The sequence below is a fragment of the Spermophilus citellus genome, assembly GCF_964194105.1.
Source record: "Spermophilus citellus genome assembly, chromosome: 7".
Lineage (NCBI taxonomy): Eukaryota > Metazoa > Chordata > Mammalia > Rodentia > Sciuridae > Spermophilus > Spermophilus citellus.
The window spans coordinates 125,289,097-125,315,509 of record NC_138188.1 but is presented as its reverse complement, the minus strand read 5'-3'; the positions used below and the strand labels follow the sequence as shown (position 1 = coordinate 125,315,509).

The window sequence follows — 26,413 nt, the reverse complement described above, 5'->3', positions numbered from 1 at the left end:
AAACTCACATACACTCAAACATAAACACATACATACCTCAGATATGTTTATTACATACACACAAAGACACATCCATTCTGCCTCTCCTTTCTCTCCCTCTTGTCTAGTTCTTTCTAGCATGGCATCACTGAATTCAGATGAATGGAAATGGCACACAGCCTCCTACTGTGACTCTTGGTTATGTTCCAAACTCCTTATATGGCCCAGTTATTCATACTTATAAGAGAGCTCTGTGTTTGACAACTATAAACAATGTATTTTAATAATATTTTCTCATCTTTTTCCATCCTGCTCTTTAATTTTCTCCTCTTCTTAGATGAATTAAATTTTCTCACCATTTGTATTGCAATGCATCTCCCGAATTAACGGTTAAGTTCCATAACTGTGAAGACAAAAACACGTTCATCTCTATATTTAGAAATTAACCCTTTAGGAAATAATTTTTTTCAAAGGCATCTTAAAGTCTTGGAATATTGTAATCCAAAAGAAATGGAACCAATATGTTAAAGAGATATCTGTACCCTCAAGTTTATTTCAGTACTATTCACAATAGCCAAGAAATGGAAACCTAAGTATCCATCAGCTGATGAATGGGTAAAGAAAATGTGGTTATCAAACAAAATGGAACACTATTCAGCCATAAAAAAGAGTAAAATCCTGTCGTTTTGGAAACACAGAGAATACAATATTAAGAGAAATAATTCAGGCATGGAAAGAGAAGTACTATGTTATTTTATATATATTCTAAAAATGCTGATCTCCTAGAAGAGAATGGTTATTACCAGAGGGAAGGAAGAATGGGTGAAAGATGTAGGTGTTCAGTTACAGTTAGATAGGTGGGAGAAGTTCTGAAGGGCTAGTGTATAGTAGACTGGCTATAGATAATATATATACTTATAAGATTTTGAAAGTTTTAGCCATGAAGATATGATAAATGGCTGGGCATAGCAGCACACGCCTATAGTCCCAGAAGCTCAGAAGGCTAAGACAGGAGGATTGAAAGTTCAAAGCCAACCTCAGCAACTTAGTGAGGCTCTAAGCAACTTAGCAATACCTTGTGTCAAAATGAAAAATACAAATGGCTGAAGATGCAGCTCAATGGTTAAGTGCCCTGGGCTCAATCCCACAGTACAAAAAAAAAATTAGTAAAGAGTTAAATATGTTTAATCTGATATAAGCATATCATGTATATCATGTATGCATATTAGACCATTACATGGCACCCAATTAAAATGTACAATTTTATGTTTTTATGTATAAGTTAAAAATAATTTTAAGTATTATGCAAAAATGGGATGTGTAACCGATGTGATTCTGCAACTTGTATTTGGGGTAAAAAATAGGAGTTCATAACCCACTTGAATCAAATGTATGGAAGATGATATGTCATGAGCTTTGTAATGTTTTGAACAACCAATAAAAAAAAGAAAGAAATATTGAGGCAATACATTTTAAAACACTTTTAATATTATTATGCATTGTGTGGTACCTGTCATGAAATTCTTCAATATAATAGAGGAGTGTCCTTGAACTTTAATTTTTAATTGGGAGAAAAGGGATATTTTCCATTTATGACATACAAATCAGAAAAGATACACATTTGAAGCTTCACAGACTGGAGTTTTTTCTTTGAAAATGTTTGTATTCTTATGCAAATAGGAAAATTATTTTTTTGAGTAAGAGAGAAATCATTTTATGTGAAATTCAAATGTTATCTATAAACATAGTATTTAATACAATTATGAACATTTTATCTTTTTATCAATTTTGAAAAATGATAGGCTTAGGGTTTTTTTCTAAAGACTCATTTGGCTAGTGTTTTTACTAATTCCCTGAGCCTTTTTTATTATGTTTCCTAAATTTTTTTCTTGTGAAATCTGTTCATATCCATTTAGTTGATTTAAAAGATTTTTAAAACAGAAATCCTTTTCTTTCTATTTTAAACACAAAAATAATGGGGAAAAACTTTTAAAATTACATTAACTCATTTAATTTTACTTTTCTGTTAGCTTCTAAATGAGTTACCCATGAAATTTTAAAATACTTTTAAATATTTTAAGTGGTAAACCTCTCCTAGTTGATAATATTATATAATAGAAAAATAAATAATATGCAAATGACACATGATAAACCATTGGCTTTTAAATCATAACATCAGTATTCATTTTACTAACCTCAAAAAATAAAATGGAGCAGCATGTGTATAGTATTATATGAAGGATTAAAGTATAAATATAAAAATTGAACAGTTATTTTTTAAGAATACAAATTGACAATCTTATTGTCAATTATATTGACAATAGAAACTATGTAAAGAATAAAGTCAATTTGAAGAACTTCTGATAAAATTCAATGATGGTACCATTCCTCAAACCTTCAGATGACAGTCTCCTTCTTTGGAGAGTAGATTATCAACAATACAAGTGAGAGAGGTAATATTTGTTCGTTGTGCCTTGTAGCATTTCCATCATTTTATCTGTTTTTCCTCTAAGTCTTCCAAAGTTTATGCGTTTTTATTTAAATTCTCGAATGTAAAATTGTGCTTTTCTATATAAATTTTCTCAAGCGAGGATATGATTACTTGAGATCAAAAGTGTGAAATTATATTAGCAGGATATCACCATTGCCAGTCAACCATAATTTTCTCCCAGATAGCATTTTTTTTTTCCAAAGGATATTTAGTATGAGAGAAGAACTAATGAATACTGTTTGTGTTTGTGGATCTGAGTGTTTTTGTAAACAAAGAGAGTGGGAAGGAGATATGCATGTCTAGACTTTATGCATTTTAGATCTTTATGACATGTACCCTGAGTTCAAATTTTACATATACACATTCATTGACTCTTATTTTCACTGTGTATGTGCAGTAATTTTGCTTTTAATACCTCTTAGGTTTGTCATGAGATAAGTGATAATGTTCATGTTTGACAAACTTGAAAATATAAATAAACAATGAAGATAGGATCACATACATATTATTTTATTCTGTTCCTTTCCTGTAATGCTATTATGAGCTTCTTTCCATGTGAGACATTAATACCATCATAAAAATGTATGAAAATTCCATCATTTATTAACAAACATGTATGAATATAGCATTATTTATTTCACTGTTTTTCAAATTTAAGGAATAACATGTTTTCTAATTTTCCAATGTTATAAATATCATTGGTCATATATCTTTGTGAAGATGAACATGCATAGTGCCTACATGTTCTCTGTGCAATCATATACAATCTGTCCTTTGGAAAATACAGCATTTGAAATGTTCATTACTTCTGTGCCAAACTCCTGATCTGAGTGATGAATGGTCTTAATTCTATTTTTCTAAAATTAAATTATTTTTAAAAAATGAGCACTTGATTGTGACCAGTCTTCAGGCTCTAGTTAGGATTTCAGTTCTGGGTGGGGAATGCTAATCCATGGTAATGAGAATTTAGGAGTAGATGTGGTTTAGCTCCTCCAAAATTCTCTCTAGGGATAGCTTTTTGAGACATTCCAGTGCTATGGTCTAAATAAGACTTCTGGCACTATTCTGAAAAGTTTCTCTGGACTATTTTACTAAGTCCTGATTATAGATTTTGGTTTCTAGGCATTTTGACATCCCCCATATCAGGATTTCATTAAACCAATTTTCTTTCTCCCTCTTTCATTACCCAATCATTACATATATATTCTCATTAATGATCTCATTCTCTGAGTGTTGACAATCAAGAACAGAAAAACTCTGCTAATGTTGCTCTTAGGACATTCACTTCTTCCTTGAAAGTGGACAGCAGAAAAGCTGGTGAGCACATCCTAGGAGCAGGGGCTGTTTCAGCCTTTTTTGTGTGTGGTAAAGGCACACAGGACATATTTCAGTGTTACTGGCACCTGTCTTGCTCCATCTGATGGAACAACAACAAATACAATAAAGTCTTGTTACTGGACTACCTTTGAGCCATACCAGATTGTGATTGATTCTGCTGTGTTTAGTGGTGTGATGGCATTTTGCCTTAGACCTTTTTTATTGAACAGTGGAAGGAACAAGAAGAAGGAAACTCTTGATCACTTTGTAAATGCTGCACATTGCAGTCAGGGTTTAATGAGTGAACAGAGCCACTTCCAGTGTATTGAAATGCCTGGGCCATGCCTCAGACCATTGTACCTCTATTCAGATGGCAAAGAATAGAGTTCCTGTAAGATTGTTGAGTGCAGCTCATTTTAGGTATAAACAGTCGCTTTGACCTTGTACAGGCAAATAGACCCTGTCAGGCCTGGAATTGCAAGGCCAGGAAATCATCTGTTTAGTCAGTGCTGGTTCTGGTCATTAGTTTGTGTTTATGGCTGGGAATTGGTAATATAGGACTGTGTGTACAGAGGTAAGGTCTGAATACTAAAAGGACCCTATTTACCAACAGCTTTATTTTTTAATTTGAAGTTAATTCAAATTGAAATGAGCCTTTTAACCCTTAATGAGGACCCTGTTTCTTCTAAAAGTCAACCACATTAGTCAACTGGAGACAAAATTCACTTTGCAATTGAAAGGCTGTCTACTTTCTTTCAACAGTGGCCACCATGGTTTACCAAGTGCATTTGTTTTTCTTTCACTATGGTAACTTTACCCATTCTCTGTATCAGCATAGCTCAGACCCATCAATTACAACAAGGAGGAAAAGTTTGCTATGTGCTTGGGAACAAGGCCAGCATTCTATCTTGAAGCTCTTCTATAATTATTATTCACCATATAGGTAGTTCTCATCCTAAAATCTATTTCATACTTCTCTTTTATTTTCTGAGATGGCAGTTTGTTATTTTACCCACCTACAAGTCCACGGTGTTTAGTTCCTGTTTTATTCTTTCGCCTCCATAAATATGGAATCAGCAGGTTCCCAAAATATTTTCAATTCACCCACAACAAATTGGTATTATTTTGGCTTCCTTCTATTATCTTATTCATGGGTTAGTGTTTTTCAATGGACAATTAACATTTGGCAAGACTTCATCCTATTTGTTCCACTGTGACCCATTTTGAGATTTTTTTCAATATGTTTTGGGGTTTGCTCAACAAACAAGTAAGCATAACCTCACTAACTCAGCATTTAACAGCTGCATTAGCAGGACAAAGGTGAATAAATCCTTATTGCAAACTAACAGATGGGGAATTACTACTTTCAAAGTTGTGTTTCCAGTACTGTGGTCTTCTTTGTCACTTAAAGAGAAAAAAAATCATCTTTTATTTAAAAGTTGAAAATAATTAATAAAAATATTTTGATAGAATTTCATTGTTTGATTTTTATTCATGCCATAAGATTCCCAAACTTCAAATTATTCTCCTCTAAAATGTACAAAATAGGAAGAGTTGCATTAAATGCAATTATTATGTTATTAGTTAATGTGAAAGTGTAATAGAGAATTATGTTTTTGTATGTCAATTTATCATTCATTCCATCCAAACATAAAATTATTTGAATATGTACTGCTCTGATACAGAAAAGCACTGCCAAACCTGTTGTTCTTTTCTCAACTACATTTCTTTTAAGTTGGGAAAGAACTTCAATTTCTCATCTTATTGTCATAAAATTTTAATGACTAATTTTATTTTTATTTTTTTATTAGTTGCTCAAGACAATACAATGATCTTGACATATCATACATTTGATTCAAATAGGGTATGAATTCTCATTTTCCCACATGTACTAATTTTAATCTTTACAGAAATGTGACTAATTTTAATCCTTACAGAAATGATAAATATGAAGATACTCCTTTTTTCCCCTTCTACTTAGAAAGCATAAGCAATCCTACAAATCTTGGGTCATGCAGTATTAATAGTTTAAAATTTCTAGCCTGAAGAATCTTTAGAGACAAATTAGTTCAATGTAGGTTACTTTTTAAATGAGGAAACGGATGTCCTGAGAGGACAATGGTTGCAATCTAATAATACACTGAAAAAAAAAATGTATTTCAACTGCTTGGTGCTAGACAGTGGAGAAGATACAGGACAGATAAAATTGATAGGAAATAGCTCTTATAACTATATTTCTCAGGATCTAACCTGGGAATACATAATTACTAAAAATGGATCATAAGAGTTATTAATAGAAGTCACTTTTCTCATCACCTCATTAAAAGTCTGAACACCCCAGGACAATGAAATTGAGAGAACACATAGTTAGTGGGAAAAAGTAGATCAAAAACTTGTATCTTCTTCATCCTAATCCGTTGCTTTTTCTTAGTGCTACAAACTCACTGAATACTGGCAAAAAGGAAGAAAAATCAGGGACTGTTAGGTGAAGATAACAAATAAGTGAATTCAACCATTAGTTAAACAAGTTTGATTTCTAGAAGTCCTTGATAATACCTGGTAGGGGTTGAGGAGATCCTACCTTACATTTTTCAGCTATTAATTTAGACTCATGGATCATATCTCCTTGATTTATAAATATAAAAGCAAAGATGAGAGTTTCAGCTGTGCTTAACTAGTTTAAAAATGTCCCTTATAACAATAGAAGAAAACATCTCTGGAACAACAACAACAACAACAACAAAAAGCAATTTCTCTACACTGAAAAGATGTTAATCTGTTTAATCACAATTGGTTTTAATAACCTGGAGTTGAAATCTATTAATTATTTTACTGACAGAAACCTTTACTGCAGGATTACCTAAGGGAAGACATAAATCAGAACTCTGTTGTGTTGGCATCAGGTTAATTAACTATTGCTTTAGTATCTGGTCTATACCATGGAGGCTTTGACAAGGTAGCTGGAACTTTTTATTTTAAAATTCATCACTGTATATCTCTCATTTTTTAAATCTCATTTGCTTTTCTTGTCTATTCTGTTTTCTTTGGTATTCTCTTATAAGAGAACAGGACTTTCCTTGAGGAATAGTAGGAAAAGAAAACCACGTTAATACATCCACCTTCTTACCTTAACCTGATTTTATTTTCCTTTTAGATGTGTTACCCTCTTTAGCATATAAAACAATGATTAAATGAGGAAAAAGTTCTGATTGCCATAAAGCTAGTTTTAAGGAAAGGAAGCAGATATTTTCAAAGTGCAATCCTTGTTTTTTTTTTGTTGTTGTTTTTTAATGATAAGCAAAGCTAATAAAACACATGTATTTATATTCCTTAGAAAATAAAGTCTCAATGCTTGCATTAGGATATATTGAAGGATGAAGAAGGCATCATAGGTACATGAACACATGTGGATTTGCTTCAAGGGAGAGAGATTATTTATTTTTGGAATAAATATAACAGTGAGTTTGTTATATAAAAAATTTTGGAGTGTTTCTCCCAGAATAATCAATTCATTAATGGAAATGCATTCTTTAGTCATATTCTCAAATTTGTTAGTTTCACTAGAGAAATTTGAAATATTTTTGTGTTTTTATTTGTCCTTTATACATAATATTGGGGTTCATTTTAACAGAATAATACATGACTGAAATATAATTCTCTCTACTTCAGTCCTTACTTCTTCCACCTCTTTCCAGTTTTCTTTCCCCTATTTTCCTTCCTGTACCATACTGGTCTTTCTTCTAACTACTGTAGTTTTTAAATTAGTGCTTTATAGGTATACCTGAAATTCACTATAGTACATTCATATATGTACTATATAATTTGGTCAATTTCATTCCACATTTCCTCCCCTTTCCTGTCCCTCCCTGCCCACATCTATTCCTTTCTTGTACTTCACTGATCTTTCTTCTGTTTTCATAGGATTCACCCCTGTCCCCCACCCCATTTTTTCCCTTTCGTCTAGCCATCATATGTGAGAGAAAATATTGGACTCTGAATTGCTGATTTTGGTTTATTCCACTCAGTATGATGTCCTACAGTTCAATCCATTTACCAGCAAATGCCATAATTTCATTTTGGCTAAGCAAAACTTTATTGTGTAATGCAAACCACATTTCCTTTATCCATTCATCTGTTGAGGGACCCCTGGGCTTGTTCCCTAACTTGGCTATTGTAAATTGAACTGATATAAATATTTATATGCCTTTATCACTATAATATGGTGATTTTACTTCTCTAAAATAAATGGTATAGCCGGATCATATGGCCGTTCCACTCCTAATTATTTGAGGAAGCTCCTTACTGCTTTCCAGAATACTTGTAATTTTTAGTCCCTCCAACAATGTGCAACTTTCCCCCACATCCTCATTAGCATTCATCATTAATTGTAATCTTGGTGATTGCCATTCTAACTGAAGTAAGATGAAATATTAGTGTAGTTTTGATTTTCATTTTCTCATTGCTAGGGATGTTAATTTCTTTTCATATATTTGTTGGCCATTTGTACTTCTTTTGAGAAGTGTCAGTTTAGTTCTTTTGCCCATTTATTAATTGGGCTATTTGGGGTGGGTATTAAGTTTTTTGAGTTTTTTTTTTGTATATTCTGGATATTAACCCCCTGTCAAAGGAAGAGTTGTCAAAAATCTTCTCTCATTTAGTAGGTTCTCTCTTCAGGCTCTTTATTGTTTCCTTTGCCATGCAGAAGTTTTGGAAATTGATTACATACTGATTCTTGGTTCTAATTATTTGTTTTTAGGGATCTTGTTAAAGAACTTGGTTCCAGTGTCAATATGTTAGAGCATTGAGTCTTTGTTTTCTCCTATCAGTTTCAAAGTTTCTGGTTTAATTTTTAGGTCTCTAATCACTTTAGTTGAATTTTGCACAGAATGAAAGTTAGAAATCTAGTTTTATTTCCCTACACATCAATTTACAGCTTTCCCAAAACCATTTGTTAAAAAGGCTGTCTTTAATGTATGTTTTGGAATCTTTGCAGAACATGGGATAACTGTACCTGTGTAGATCTGGCTCTCTGCCTTCTGTTCTATTGGCTTTTATATCTGTTTGATTTTAATACCATGTTTGAAATCAAAAAGGAAGAATTTACTTGTATACTTCCCCAGTACAGTGTTACCCTAATATTCGACCTGACAAATTCCCTCAGCTCTTCCAACAAAACTGCCCAAAGCAGACATCAAATATATAGGAGATCCCGGGTAAATGTGTATACAGAAGCATATTAACCATTCTGAAATGGATTCTTACTAGAAATAGATAAGAAAATGTTACATTTTTAATAAAATAATTTTAGATTTCTATTCCTCAATGTTAGATTAACATTTTAAAGTAGGTAAGGGAAAATGATGTTTTCAGAGAGCAATTTGTGTTTAGTAATTGATTTATATAAAATCAAGGGCAGAAAAATCTATTCCTTATTCAAACTATACTCTTGGGCAAACAATCCTTTCTGGTTTTGCTTCAACTGTCCAGGCAAATGAGCTAATATCTACCCTGATCATTTTAACAGAACTGTTGCCATAGTTCTTTGGAAAGAATAAAGGTATCTTAAAATTTAACATGTCATTACAGATTCTAGCATCATATTTGCATTTGTTTGACATTCAATGCATATCAATTATGTGGTGGTTGAAGCCTATCAAATAGCTATCAAATATGGTAACCTGCAAAATCTGTCCTCAAATGTGTGTCTCAACATTCTAGACTTCAGTCTCTAGATGTCTGTCTGTTTCCCCCCTCTCTCTCTTTCACACACACACACACACACACACACACACACACACACCCCAATATGATTTACAAGAGTCACTAAGGCTATGGTTCTATTTAATTAGGATATCTCAACTGAATTCTCTTATTTGTTAACATCACCTCAGAATATTTTCTGCTGCCAGTAAAAGAACACTTGGTGTCAGTGACTTTAAGAGGTAGGTACCACCTTTCTTTTAAGAAATCTTGATAGAGGGGCCGGGGTTGTGGCCCAGTGGTGGAGTGTTCACCTAGCACTTGTGAGGTATTACGTTCAATTCTCAGCACCACATAAAAATGAAATAAAGATATTATGTCCACTTACAACTAAAAAAGAAATATTAAAAAAAGAAATCTTGATAGAGATGTTTGTTGGTCCATCAAGCACACAATACACATTCCTCTGAGTTTCTTGTCCTTTATCTCATTGTCATATATACACTGCTATAATGAGAGACACAATGTTCATAATCAAGGCTGGAATCTTGTAAACAGTAGCAGCATTCGTATTTGTCCATCTTTTTAGAAGAGAAAAATTTATCTCAATGACTTTAATCAGATTTGTTTTTATTTCTTTGGTTATCTTTTTGATCATAATTTTGACCATTTATTCCTAGTTGCAATAAATTTGAGTAAGGTAGAATTTAGCTGGGTATTATTATGAACCGAATTAAAATTCCAATGGCAAGCAGGAATCAGGGTTTTGACTTTGGGTACATTTCTCCACATGAAATAAAGATATTACAGTTTGTCTTTTGAGTCTGGTCTCTTTGTGTTTTTATTTAAGATTTTTACTGGCTACCTCCTATTCTCATTTAGTGGTCTCTTTCAAATATCATACCTTCTATGGTGTCCGTTCCAATCTCCCAGTCAGAATTGTTTTGCTCAGCATGGTTTGTTAAAAGCTTGCTGCCCGCTTCCTATTGCAAAAGGCCTTTTAGGTATGGATTGAATTAAAAGTACTTTTATCTGTACGCCTGTCAAAGAACCTGAACAAGAGCAGAGACCTGACAAACATTTGTTAAATTTTCTGTCTCTATGCCTACCTGCATTTGCTATTATCATTTCTAAGTTTATTATTTAGCCATAATTTGGATAAAGTCTAGGTATTAGTTTGAATGATGTTTTTAATTTCTAGGTTTATTAAATGTAGCTATATTCAAGCTCTTATCAGTATCCTGATAAAATTGTGCTGTAGCTAAGAAGTGATTATGTGACTGTCTTTTCTACTTAAAAGTATCACATAGCCATTTACAATATTAACAGAAAGTGATTGTTTAGTAAATAACTTAATGTCAAATATTTAGACCATAAAGTCTCAAATGAAAACATGAAGATAAACTTAGAAGCAAACAAAAGGCAAAGTACATCGGAGCACCACAACTTAATTTTCTAAAGACTCGGCAATGCCTTTTGCAAATTTAAGGCACTCAATGATGAACTAAATTGAAACCAGAAGTGCATATTTTGTTTATATACTTTATATCATTTCTTCCTGAGGCAATAGGATATGAGACATGAGTGGACATTTCTAAAGAGTTCTTAAGGACAATGCTAAAAAGTTTATAGTCCTCAATAATTGTAGGTTAAGAAAGAAGAATTGGATCTCAACGTGACACTAAAATTTGTTCATTATTTTGTAAAATAGGCCTAGAATAGCCATTCTTAGTAGGAACTAGAAAACTACAAGACTCAGAGGATGATGGCTATCACTTTATGTTATTGCTCTAGTAATTTATCTTGATAATGTAGTTCCCACATTTTATTTCAGGAATATTTCAGTAAGAAAGTATTGTAGTATGTACATAATGTACCATTTTTCAGAAATATATTTAATGGTTATAAGTATTAAAATTTGTCCAAACTGATTTCTGTTGAATGTAAATAACACTGTGATCAAAGTATAAAGGTTGATAGAAGAAAATTCTAGAATTTGATGAGAATATTTAGGGCATATTCTATTTAGGTCTATAAATCTTCAAATCTCAGTGTAGTGAGTTTTTGAAGTTTTTGAAATTATTGATTCCCAAAGATGATCTGCAGGAAACCTGAACTTTGAGACCTGAATTTGAATTCTTTCTCAAAGGAATGTTAAGAGAGTTCTAGTGAGGATTTTCATGATGATTTCAGCTTCTAATATTTTATGAAACTGAATAAATTAAAAATACAGAACTTTGAATTTACTATTTATCAAAAGCAATATAATAGAGGCATAATTCTGTAAAAGCAGTAAACAGATGATAGATCCTAAAGGGTATACTGAAATCAATGTTTGATAACCAGCCCATTGGGCTGACACAAAACATGCTATGCAGAGGTATGATCACGAGGAAAGAAGATAACACAGAGTTAGTGAAGGACAGGTCATTGCCATAAAAGTTGAGGGACAATACTGTCAAGATAGAAAATCCTGTTTGAAGAATCTGAAAATATACAGGAAGTCATAATTGTCTTCCATCAGTTGCTTACAATTTGTAGGACAAAGTTGTACACATTCAGAGCGTTTAGAAAACAACTCTACGTGTAATATACTCTCACAGCAGTGCAGATATTATACACATTGCATCATACTTAAAAAAGAAAATGACTACATGGTGACATGGTTTTGCTTTATTTTCTCCACAAATAGTCCAATGCCAAGTAAAGCTGTGAAAACACAAGCTGGAAATTTCATCAAACTCTAGTGCCAAAATAATCTAAATCTTGCGTTTTTAAAATTTTTTTCTTAACATTTGGAGCAAATTCAAATGTATATGTGGAAAAACTACACTGGGCCATATTATTTGCTTCTGTGAATTAGGGAAGGAAGCAAATTGATTGATGTTCATAATGAATTCATGCCCTAACATCCTGAAATCTGTTTTACGTATTTTCAAAATACATTCACAAAATTATCACAGGACTTTAAAAGAATCATTTTGTTTCTAGCTTGTCGACCAGGCTTCTACAAGGCTTCCGATGGTAATATGAAGTGTGCCAAGTGCCCGCCTCACAGTTCTACTCACGAAGATGGTTCAGTGAACTGCAGGTGTGAGAATAATTACTTCCGGGCAGACAAAGACCCTCCATCCATGGCTTGTACCCGTGAGTAGTTTTGCTGCAACCCATGCCTCCATGTTTGATTTGTTTTTCTTCTTGTTTTGTGTGTTTTGTTTGTTTTTGTTTTTGTATGTTTGAAGCATTTGCCCATTCCCTTCCGTTAACCATGTGCAAATTGAAAGCTTTCTCTGCTTCACTCTCCATGCTTGGCTCACCACAAATGCAACATTTATCACACAGAATGAATTAGTTTGTAAAGTACTTCCTGCAAGGGGACCCCCAGAAAGAAAGAAAAATGTTTGCATCTTGTTATAAGATCTTGCATTATACTTGACAGGATAGGGGAGGTTATAGGCAGAGGATTTATGTTTTTACATTTCTATTCCCTCTTGCTCTATGTTGGTCAAGGGTCACAGGGAAAAAGACTAAGATTTATAAAAGTAATACTAAAGTTTTCATAACTATTCACAGGGGTATTGAATTTAGTGGTAAATTCCTTTGCTGGACGTTGTGAGTGCATCCTCAACCTTGACACAAAACTCCCCCATTCATAGCTTGGGGAGGACAATGCTCTTGAATCCATGTGTCCATAATCTCATGGATCCTCTAAGGATGAATTAAAAGTAGACAATAAAGACAGGATGGTTATTTACCTCTTTCAGTTCCATTGTAAATTATCTCTTTCCCTTTTAGGAGAAAACAGGAGTGAAGCTCATTAATCTTTGTTGAACTACTTTGCAGGACCTCCATCTGCACCAAGAAATGTTATCTCTAACATAAACGAGACCTCCGTTATCCTGGACTGGAGCTGGCCCCTGGACACAGGAGGCCGGAAAGATGTTACCTTCAACATCATATGTAAAAAATGTGGGTGGAATGTAAAACAGTGTGAGCCATGCAGCCCAAATGTCCACTTCCTCCCTCGACAGTTTGGACTCACCAACACCACAGTGACAGTGACAGATCTCCTGGCACACACTAACTACACTTTTGAGATTGATGCCGTTAATGGGGTATCGAAACTGAGCTCCCCGCCACGACAGTTTGCTGCAGTCAGCATCACAACTAATCAGGCTGGTGAGTACATGTGGATGCTTCTGACTCCTACCACATCACATCAAGCAGGGCTCTGGCAGAGACTGTAAAAAGATTGAAGGCCCCCCCAAATTTTGTCTTCTCTCGCATTTATATGGTTATTGTGCATTCAATAATTCAATTTAATTCTTCAAGTGACAATAAACTATAGTTGTTAGGTGATTTGAAAATCGGTTTATACCCATGGTTGCCAAGTTGAAACATTTGGGACTCTGAAATAGGACTTATGGGGCTCCTTGAAATAGTTTTGAATTTCTGAAGAACTTAGATATTGAACCTGATGTTCGAAGAGGTTATGTAGCTTATTTAAAATTGTAAATAACTTTAGTTATAATTGAAATTTTTGATATAATTATCAATGCTCCTAAGAAGTCTGAAGTATTATAATTCTTAGCTCTTCTTAGTTAAAAATAAGAAATTAAGTCAACTTTATTTAATAGATAAGTTCTGTGCAAATAAATTCAAAATATGGAGATAGGAAAAATCACAGTGGAAAAGGTTTTGGTGTAAAACAACTGGAATGATTGACTACATTCCAGATATACAATGTGATTTCACCAACCACTGACAATTCTTTTTACCAATTAAAAAAGTGCTGAGTTAGCAGATTATAAGCAAAAGCCCTTTAATATCAAAGGGAAAAAAATTATACAAGATACAAACATCTCATATTCCTTTATTTTTTTTTATTGGTTGTTCACAACCTTACAAAGCTCTTGACAAATCATATTTCATACATTAGAATCAAGTGGGTTATGAACTCCCATTTTTACCCCAAATACAGATTGCAGAATCACATCGGTTACACATCATATTTTTACATACTGCCATATTAGTGACTGTTGTATTCTGCTACCTTTCCTATCCTCTATTGTACCTTCCCAGCTTTACTCCTGTCTTTGCGGCTGTTAAACTGTACTCTTTCAATCACTCTTTAATCCTTTATGTAGATAACTTATGGATTTTACTTATGAGGTTTTTGTTGTTATTATTTCAATTATTCAGACGGTTGATAATTTAAATACAAATGATACCACTTTTATATATGAAAATAATTTTTCAATATTGATAACTGGGATGAATGTGTTAATAGGCAGTTTTGTAATCAACACAGATTATGCAAAGTTAAACTAGTATTTGTTATTCATAATTGTTGCTATAAATGTCATATTTAGAGGTTCATTTCAAGCAGTTCAATTGAAAGACACAATTGTATTGTTTGCATTTATACATACTTTGGAGTGAAAAGGCAGGTCAGGGATGGGTGTCATATAGAGAAAGGATGCCTCCCTGAGAATCTTTTAAATGGATCCACAGGTTCTTTTATGTACTCCTCCATTATGGACTCACCTCTGAATATAAACTAGGATTGAGTACACTCTAGGCTTCTTTTAAACATTTGGCTTAAATTATGGAAGTATCCCTGGCCTCCATTAGAAATTTCCCTTTTTTTCTGAGAATATCAGACTGTGTCTTGGTAACTGTAGACAGAGGGGAAGCATACAGACTAGTTTCCAATCAGATAAAATAGGTCTCCTAGCAGCCAAATGGTGAACCAAAAACTCACTATAGTTCATTTCTCTTTCTTGACTGACTCAAGGTTATTATTTCAACTACCAATGGTACACAATAAGTGTAATCTAAGGAGAATATATAGACTAGAATGATTGGACCCTGATGGTCATTCTAGTTTTGGTGTGGTAAGAAGTAGTCTTATCTACTTCTGCAGGTTAGTATAGAAATACATCTATAGTGGTTAATTTCTCAAACATGATGACAAGTTCCCTGAACTCACTATCTCAGCTCTAGCTTCATCTTCCCATAATCCAGCAATCAAAAACATAAATCTTTGCATGGGAGAGTCTCCAGAGCCCTGCACTAGCAATCCTTCCTCTTAAGGAGTCCCTGTTCCTGCCATGTCTTTTGACAGATATTTTGAATAAAACCCTCATCAGAGTCTATATTCAAATATGTGTCCTTCTGATTCCAAGTCCCAGTATTATTCTCACTTTGCTTCTGTCTATGGTTTCTCATATACAGAGTACTCAGGAATTTTAACAAATTATAGAGATGTGGCAAATGGTTTTCCCAAATCCTATATTTCAAGCTGATTTACTACCTTGCTTAAAATAAGAGCATCAATCTGGGTTTTAATTATCTCTTAAGTCAAACAGAACCGTATAAAAACAAGTGAGAGCTCCTTATTTTCTATCTTATCATCCCCCTCTGGCTTTCTGACAATGCATTTATCTGGAAACTAATAGCTCCAAATATATACAGTGAATGAATCTAGGTGAAGTGGCAACCAAGAGCAGGCCAAGACCTTAAAAAATAAATGGGGTTGATGCTTTGGCCCTCCCAGATACAAATCACAGCATTAGACAGAGATTCAGCAGGAATGATCTCGGTTACTCTCCCTGAACCCATTCCCATTTTTAAAAACATCCCAAGTTTGTCTATAATGTGTACCACAGGCATTTGATACATTTATTTCAGGGTGTCCGTATTAATTTATGTGCCTGGAAAGTTAGAGGTCTTTTTTCATCTTCAAATCCCTAGGGTAAGATATATAAGCAGGATTAGAAGCAATGCCATTGCTATTGGGAGTGTTTCTTTGTTTGGCTTTATTCTTGTTCTTGTGAAGGTTAATGGACTGGTAGCCTTGAAAAATAACCTCCCTACCACTAGAAGGATATGGCTGTGACAGATATGATGTCACAGTGGTTACATTCCTCCTAGTCTCTCTATCTTTGACATGGATATAAAGAGTGAATGTGAATGGGTCCCTTGTAATTTAGTTTGTGAGATTGAGTTTGTTGATTTTTCTCTTGATTACATTGTAGAAGCTTTGCGATGACCATATGATAAAGCTCCTTCTAAATTGTAAAGGATTATGTTGTAAATTCTGATATTAGTTCTCAGCTCTCAATACTTGCACAAAATGTGTCCAAGTGATAAAAGCATGGCTTCCATAGAAAGATTGTATCCATCAATCCACCCTTCAAACAAGAAGCAGAAGAATTAGAGAGTGCAAAGCAAACAGCTCCCAGGGTATAGCTTGGAGTAAATGGCTACCTTTAGTTTTAGTTTTAGGTTTTTATTGTTTGTTTGTTTGTTTGTTTTGTGTGTGTGTGTGTGTTTCTTTAAAATAGGTATATTTTTCTTTTAGTTCTAGAAACAATCATTCCATTAGTGAAATATCCATCTTTGCTAATTCTCTGCCTTCATAATTGAGTCTGCCCATTTTCACTACCTGATAGCAGATAAAACTCTCAGAATAGCTGAAGGGACACTAACAAAAAATTTAAGGAATTTTGAAGTGCATATATTCCCAACCTCCCCCCACCCACCTGTGTAACTTCTGGAGAAACTTAGAGTCAAGAAGAATTTCCAATATTTCATCAAGAGACCAAATTCCTGCATTGCCTCCCAACCCCAACTTCACTTTCAATTCCTATTGCCCTACTCATTTCTGCCATCCTGTGACTCATGTCACAAAGCTAAAAAAGGCATACTGCCTAGGAGACAAAGAGTGCCAAAGATGGGACAATCTACCACAACCCATCACAATAACCTTAGTCCTTGATGCTCAGTCACTATCACAGGGCTTCTTAAGAGGATTCTGCAAAAGATTGTCATCCTCTTCTCCCTTCCCAGGACCTAATCTCATCCTTTACTCCCTCAGTATTCACAGATAATTATTTCTTCCAAATATTCTAAGACCATAAAATTGAAGACAGAAAAGAAAATGCTATCTATCTCCTCTTTCTCTAAATCTAATTTCTCCCATCTGTGCTCACTAATTCCCATTGATTTTGGACTCTTTAATGGATACACTGAATCTTGAGAGAATCTCCTTTCTTCTAGCATCTTTAACAAGCACTATTCTGTCCCTATCTTTTCATCTGTTTTGTAGTTTTTTCTTCATCCTAGAGGAAGATGCATGTAAGTCAATGGCAATACACACACAACAGTGCATATGCACATTACAAATTGTTTGACTACTTCTTCATTATCTCACAATATTTTTCTAAGTTTTGAATCTAAGATTAGATTTTTCCTAGAGTAATTTTTATTTCTCCTTTGGTTCTCTCATTCATACTCTTCCTTTTGAATCCTGAAGTCTGATTTCTTCTCTCACTCTATATCAATTCCAACCCAAAAGCCAGTAATAATTTCCTCATTTTAATAATTCCTCTTTATGTTCAATTGAATTCAATTATTAGGGAGAATGTAAATTTTACGTGGGCATGAGTTGTCACATTTCTATTGTAGACTTGAACAAGGCCTTCTAACATATCCTAATTACTCAAATATTTATTGATTAACTCATTTGAAAGATAAGCTTGTTTATTTTTCCTTTTGTTGGTGTGTTAAAATTATACAAAATAGTTGGTTTCATTTTCACATAATCATACATACATAGAATTTAATTTACTCCATTTCAGTCCCCAGAGTCCCTCATTTCCTTCCACCTCCACTATTCCCCTTCTTCTATTCTACTGGTCTGTCTTCTGCTCATTCACATGTTTTTAGTTGGTACTTTATAGATAGACAGAAAGGTGGCATTCCCTGTGGCATATTTGTACATGCACCTGGTATAATTTTCTTGGATTCATTCCACATTTCCTCCCCATTTCTGTCCCTTGTCCCTCCCCCACAGTCACCTTCTACTCCCCTGATCTTTCCTTTGTTTTTATGATATCTAACACTGTCTCCCCACTTATTTTCCCCTTACTTTGCTATAGTTTCCTCATGTGTGAGAAAGAACTTTTCACTCTTGTTTTTCTCAGTCTGTTTTTTTTTTCACATTACATAATGTTCATCAGTTCCATCTATTTATCAACAAATGCCATAATTTCATTCTTCTTTATGACTGAGTAAAACTCTATTGTATATACATACCACATTTTCTTAATCCATTCATCTACTGACAGGCACCCAGGCTGGTTCTATATTTTGGCTATCATGATTTGTGCTGCTATAAGCATTGATGTGCTTGTATCACTGTAATATGCCAATTTTAGTTCTTCTGGATAAATACAAAGGAAAGGGATATCTGCGTTATATGGTTGAGGTTTTTGAGAAATCTCCACACTGCTTTCCAGAGTGGTTGTGCTAATTTGTAATCCTACCAATGTTTGATTATACATTTTCCCCTCACATCCTCAGCGACAGTTGTTATTATTTGTATTTTAAGTAATTGCATTCTGGCAGGAGTGAGATTAAATCTCAGTGTGGTTTTGTTTTGTATTTCCCTGATTGATAAGGATGTTGAACATTTTCTTCATGTATTTGTTGGCATTTGTGTTTGTTTTCTTTTAAGAAATGTCTGTTTAATTATTTTGCCCATTTTTGGGAGGGTTATTAGGTGTTTTTTAATTTTTGTTGTTTGTTGGTTGGTTTGGTGTTAAGAGTGAGAACTGAAATATATTAATTTAAATTCAAATATCATACTGCTCAGCACTTCTTTTCACTGAGATTTTTGCAAAAAGATTAACAGATCAACAGGTGTATTTTTATTAGTTCTAATCAGTTACACATTATAGTATTCTTCAATTCATTATACACAAATGGAGCAGATTTTTTTTTTGCTTCTCTGTACATGAAGTAGAATCACACCATTTGTGCAATCATACTAGTACCTAGGGCAATGATGACCTTCCCATTTCACCGTCTTTCCTAAACTCTTTTCCCCCTCACCTTCCCCATCAAAGTTCCTCCACTCAACCCATGTTTCCCACCATTATGGGTTAGCATCCACTTACCAGAGAAAACATTTATCCCCTGGTTTTGGGGGGTTGGCTTATTTTGCTTACCATGATGTTCTCCAACTCCATCCATTTACCTGCAAATGCCATAATTTTATTCTCTTTAAATACTAAGTAATATTATATTGTGTATATGTACCAGAGTTTCTTTATCCATTCATCTACTGAAGGGCATCTACATTGGTTCCACAGTTTAGCAATTATGGATTGTGCTGCTATAAATATTGATGTGGCTGTTTCACTGCTACATGCTGTTTTTAAGACCTTTGGGTATAGACCGAAGAGTGGGATAGCTGGGTTAAATGGTGGTTCCATTCCAAGTTTTCTAAGATTGGTTGCATCAATTTGCAATCCCATCAGTAACATATGAGTGTGCCTTTCACCCCACATTCTTGCCAACACTCATTGTTGATTGTATTCTTTCCATTCTGATTAGAGTGAAATGAAATCTTAGAGTTGTTTTGACTTCATTTCTCTAATTGCCAGAATTGTTGAACATTTTTTCGTATATTTGTTGATTGATTATATATCTTCTTCTGCGAAAGGTCTGTTCAGCCCTTTAGCCCACTTATTGTTTGGTTTTTTGGTGTTAAGTTTTTTGAGTTCTTTATATATCCTGGAAATTAGTGCTTTAGCTGACCTGTGTGTGGAAAAAAAAAAAAAAGATTGCTACCAAAATGTAGGCTCTCTTTTCACCTCATTGATTGTTTCTTTTGCTGAGAAGAAGCTTTTTAGTTTGAATCCATACCATTTATTGATTCTTTATGTCTTGTGCTCTGGTGCAATAGAGCCCACAGGGACTTGGTGATGGTCTACCAGGTCCTGATTGTTGTTCTTAGATGAAAGTGGCCACTTCCCTAATTGGTGGTGGCAATAGCATGAAACCTATAGGTACCAGACTCAGTTGGTGTCCCAAGATGGAAGCTTCCCCAAGTAAAGATGGCAAAGGTGGAAGTGGAGGTAACCCAAGATGGTGGTAGAAGTGTAGGAAGATGAAGGCAACTACTTTCAAAATGTGACTGGAAGGATGAACTGTGTAATGTCGTTAGGCAGCCTGTTCAGTGATGCCGTACTGTGGTATTCAGTGCCTCAATGGTCAGTTGCCTCCTGGCCCTGTCTGTTGTTTTGGGATGGAGATTAACATGGGGGGGTGCTATTGCAGTGGTGGCAATGTCCCAAGATAGAGGCGGTTTGGATGGAGCCACTGGTCTTGGATTGGGAACCACAGCGCAGTGTTCCAGTCCACGGGGGTAGCACAGGTGTTCTGGACTCAGTGCTGCAGGTTCAGGTGTTCCCTCAACATATGTGTTGAAGTGCTTCTTTTATATCCATATATTTATATTTCCATCTTGCAGGAAATCACAATCCAAATACAGTTTTTTAAATTTGAATGAATCAAGTTTGTTCAAAACTGTATGTAATTATATAATTAAGAAGTGGTAGTTTCAAGGTAGGGAAAATTTTCAGACAGCAGACTTAAGATATATTTTGCAAACTAGAAATAAATTAGACAGGTTTAAAGGGAAAAAAAAAAAGTACACACGTCAAAATCTTTGAGCTGAGTTCCTTACATTACAGGAAGACTACACTGTGAAGAGAGTATGGGTCTTCCTGAGTGGTAAAACGAAATCAGCCTGTAAGGGCATGAAAAAAAAGCAAATTGAAAATTAGATGGTGGGATATTGAATGGAGATTAACATTGTTCATGGAAGAAAGTGTACCCTCATTTAATGCATGTTTCAAGTAGCTTGATCTTAAAATAAGCAGGAGATGGGCCAATTAAGTACAATTCTTGCAACTGAGTGACTGAATTATTATCAAAGAATGAAGAATCATTGTATTAATATTAGTATTATCTTTAATTATTATTTTCAACTCTAAAATAATATTTTATAGTTTTGGAATGATAAATTCCATCAAAAAATAAGCTTCAGGAAATTTTGGCCTTTTTTATTTGGATTCAAGATCATTGAAATGGAAGTACTGCCAGTCCTCAAACTTTTTGTCTTGGAATTCTGCAGTTAAATGAACAAACAGCTTTAGCTTTCTTTAGTCTTAGGTAAAGTTCACCATGTTTCTTTCAATGTGTTTATTTCTTTGGGTCCTTGTATATGTATCATTGTATATCACCCCAATATTTTCTTTTTCTAAAATATCTCTCTTTTCCTTTGAAATTTTGGTTCCAGAGAAGCACATTTCTTATATTTTTTAAAATTCCATTTTACCTCCCCCTACTATTTTTTGAATGCTGTCCTAACCCCAACAATTTTCCAGAATGAGTTGACTTTTCCTTTTTTAAAATTTTATTTTATTGAAATTCTACACACAGGTGTGCAATTTACCTTATAAAGTTTTATATGTTCACAGGTATGAAAACATTACAAAATAGTATAACAGCACACATTATATCAATCTACCTTTGGCCAGAATTTCCCCAAATTAACATTTATCAGAGTTGTTTTATCAATCTCTCCCCCATCTCTTTTTATAAATTGATATTTCTTATTTCTGAACCATTTGAAAGTTACTTGAAGAGACTATGACCATTTTCACCTAAATATTTTATTCAAAATTTCTTTTAAAAATTTGAAAAGCTTATATAACCTCAATAAGTTTATCAAAATCAAGATATTAGCTTTGCTCTATACTAGGATCTCATCTGCAAATATTAGCCAACTTCTGTCAATTGTTGTACTAATCTCCATGTGGCAAAACCAAATTAATGTCTGTTTGTCTCCAGTTTTTATTTGTAATGTAGTTTCTATCCATAATAATGAATAAGTAAATATGTTTCTATAAATTCATGTCAGATAACAGATATGAAGGTACAGGGTACAAACACTTATTGACATGAACTCGCAGGTGCTTGATATTACTCTAGGAATTTCACAGTTGGTGCTCTATTCAAAAATTATCAAAAAGGGCTGGGGTTGTGGCTCAAGCGGTAGCGCGCTCGCCTGGCATGCGTGCGGCCCGGGTTCGATCCTCAGCACCACATACCAACAAAGATGTTGTGTCCACCGAGAACTAAAACATAAAAAAAAAATTAAAAAAAATTATCAGAAAATAATGCTATCATTTTAAACAAAGATGACATGACTTAATTTTATTTAGATGTCCTATGGAAAAACCATTAGTTTATGCAAAGAAGGTAGCATCTTAGACACTATTCAATGTAATAAAAGCATTCATGGTCTTGGCTTTAGACATAATGATCTCTGTCCTCCACTTAATTTAAGGATCAAAGACAAACCCCTTGTTTTTGTCTTACAAACCCTCTCCTTTCTTTTGATCAAAAATTGCTATCCACAGAATGAAAGCATTGAACTAAAGGTCCAATTCAAATTTTCTTTAATTTGCATTTTATCATTCTGGGACTACAATTCATAACTTTGTTACTAATATAATTTTATCAATTAGTACATTTTTTGCAAGTTTTAAATATGTTTCAAATTTATTTTTAACTGTTATATAAAACCACAAAAAACTATACACATTAATGGGGTACCATGTGCTATTTTTCATCATATAAAATAATTTTAGAACCTTTCTCACCTAGTTTTATGACCTGTTATTTCAATGAGCAAAGGATCATCCACTATATTCTCTTGGAATTTAGGAATAGCATAAATATATGTGACAAATATATATGATCTCAAGTCAAAGACAACCACCAATGCTTTAGCATTTCTGAAAAATCAACATTTCAGAATAAAGTTGGAAAAAGCATTCAGCTGGATCTGGTATTAAACCATATGTCGCCCCTGTAGTAGTGGATTTTCCTACAAAATTATGCAACTTAGAAAAAAAATTAGACACCATAAGTGTCAGCATGAATTATTTCAGAAAACAAAGGAAAACATTTTGTAATATCATGGTAGAAAACCTGAAGATTAAAACACAGTTACAATCAGTGGAATGCATCAAACACTTTCTTGTGTTCCTATATGAATACACCACAGTGATACTCCATATCACGTACAATCACAAGAACGGGATCCTAATTAGAACAAATTATACTCCATGTATGTATAATATGTCAAAATATATTCTACTATCATATATATATATTCTACTATCGTATATATCTAAAGAGAAAAAGTAAAAAGTTCACTCACAAACTAGTAGAGATCATGTGACTTCAACAATGTAGTGTGATGCTTTCTTTACCTCCCTGTTTCTTTATATGAGTAATAAATCCTAGGAATTACAATTTTAAATTTTTATTTCTCTCAACAAGTGAGGTATGAATTTGGTCTAGAGATTGCAAGTAAATATATACATTATAATTTGCTCAGTGCATTTTACTTGTAAGATAATTTAGTTTCTGCCTTTCCTGTGCATTTGGGAATATCACTCTACATGGATGTATCATGGTGTCCCTGAAGCATGTGACATCATTTAACATGTTAATGATGACTTTCAGCCTCATATCCTGGCATAGAGGGTGAGCAAGAGGCCAAACAGAAGTAAAACCATATATTGCCCTTCAAAATACAACAGCTATCCAAAATCTTCATATGAGCTTACAGCCATACCAATATTCTATGAGCAAAGGACAGTTTGGGAGCTTCCAGAATCTAAACTGAGTGCTTGTCCAGTCTTCATATCTAAGCCTTATAATACTAATGGAGCATACCTGTGGTAGAGGTATATTTTTACTTTTTCAAGTGCAGCCTCTCCTAAAGGTGTTTCCAAATCAGCTAGAGTAGGAAATATATTAACTGTAGCCTTCAGAGATTAAGAAACCAATAGCTGGGCTGGGGATGTGGCTCAAGGGGTAGCGTGCTCGCCTGGCATGAGTGCAGCCCGAGTTTGATCCTCAGCACCACATACAAACAAAGATGTTGTGTCCGCCAAAAACTAAAAATAAATATTAAAAATTCTATCTCTCTCTCTCTCCTTCTCTCTCTCTCACTCTCTCTTAAAAAAAAGAAACCAATAGCCATTGAGTACTAATTCCTCTTATCTAAAGTGTATTCTTCCAAGAGCAAAATAGTTTATTCTACAGAAATGTTTCTCATTCTATTTCTCCCAGTAAGAACAGTTTTAGCCTTAAAATGCATCAAACATCATGATTTATCTTTTAACTATGCTCTATAACTCTAAGGTTATCTTAAATATAACACTTAGGTAATAATTGCATTGTATATAAATAATTGAGAAATTGAATAAGTACAACTATTTAGAAGGAAAAGATTTTCTGTTCCCAAACACAAAATCTGACTACCACTTGTCTAACTCTATGGTAATAAATTCTTTATTGTATTTAAACATCTCCAAAAGCATTTCCTCAGTGTTAATAATTATTATGTGGCCTGGTATTTTGACTTTATAATACTATCTCCATATAGTACCACTGTGCAGTTAAAAGAATAAATACACTTCTATCTCAAGTGACTCTATGACCATCTGTCATAAGTTTGTCATAAGTATATAAACTACATGGACAGTGAGGTAAGGCATCCCGGTAGGCAGGGGTACTGAAATTCCACAATATGAACCTCAAGCAAAAGAATGGCAAGGAAAGATGGGGAGTTCACATTTTATACCCTTCATCAGTAAAAGTTGGTGATCTAACTCCTCTTGATATGAGGAGCACTGCATTAAAGTCATGTATGTATGTACCTTTATTCTTATAGTAACTTTATATGGCCATAGTGGATAAATGCCTTGTCTGTGACTACAGAATTTGAAAGCTGTTACTTATTACTATTAGCAAGTATCTTTTCTTATGAGTACTAGTAAGCTTTGTGTCACTATAATGAAATACCTCTGTTAGGCCATTTATGAAGTAAAAACAATTTACTTCATTGGCTCACAATTCTGGAGTTCAAGTTCAAGATTAGGCTGACTCACTATTTTGGCCCTCTGATAAGGGCAGCACATCATGCCAGATCTTAGAAGTATGACCCTGTCAGATCAAGGGTCATACTTCCATTCAGGAAGCAGAGAGAGATGGAGACCAGGGTACCACAAAGCCCTTCAAGAGTATGGTCTCCTTAACTTAAGGACTTCCCAGTAAGCCCAACTACTTAGAGATCCACAGAATCTCCCAATGCTGGCAACCTTACCTTGATATATTTGGGGAACCCTATCCATAGTCAAACCATAGTTCCATGGCTCATGAAGGAGAAGCTTTGTACAAAATCAAGTAACTCTGAAAAATAAATATAAAAAGATACTATATTAATGGGAAATCTTGACCTCTTGACACACAGATCATGTATGTGTTTGTTTTTTTAATTAAGATTTCACATGATTGGAGCATTACTGATAAGGGCTCAAAATCTGAATTGCTTTATTTCTTGCCAAAACCGAACAAAATAATTCTCAAACTTATAAAATAGCCTTATATTTTATTTACTATTACTGATGTTAATTTGAGAGCATTTCTTGTGGCAATTTGTTATTATCCAGAAATAATCTCTGATTGTCTTTCATTTTTATTGCATTAGAGAAAATTAATTATAAGGAGCCAAAAAAAAGAAAAATTCTATCTTTGGTCACAATGCTGTCCAAGAAATAGCTTCAAAGGAGAGCTGTTAGACTGAGCAGGGAGAGTTCTAGAGTATCATGCTAAGTGAAGTTAGCCAATCCCCAAAAAACAAAGGTCAAGTGTTCTCTCTATTATGTGGATGCTAACTCACAATAAACAGGAGGGGCTGGGTAAGGAAGAATAGAAATATTTTGGATTAGACAAAGGGAAATGAAGGGAAAGGAGTGGGGATGGGAAAGATAGATTGAATTGGACATACTTTCCTATGTTCATAAATGAATATACAATCAATGTAATTCCGATCATGTACAACTAGAAAAATGGAAAGTTATATTCAATATATGTGTAATATGTCAAAATACATTCTACTGTCATGTATAACTAATAAGAACAAGTTTTTTAAAAAGAGTTAAAGTTTCATCTATATCCCTGCTCTTTGATTTGGACTTCAGGATAGGT

The 26,413-nt window shown here is 33.9% G+C and overlaps 1 protein-coding gene across 1 annotated transcript in view; it reads left to right on the top strand.

Annotated features, from left to right (window-relative positions):
• Positions 1–26,413, top strand: part of EPHA3 (EPH receptor A3) — a 352,568-nt gene that overhangs the window by 206,040 nt on the left and 120,115 nt on the right. Inside the window, exons 4-5 of the mRNA XM_081300943.1 lie at positions 12,479–12,634; positions 13,331–13,666. Coding sequence (XP_081157069.1) covers positions 12,479–12,634; positions 13,331–13,666 — 492 coding nt within the window. The remainder of the gene's footprint in view (positions 1–12,478; positions 12,635–13,330; positions 13,667–26,413) is intronic.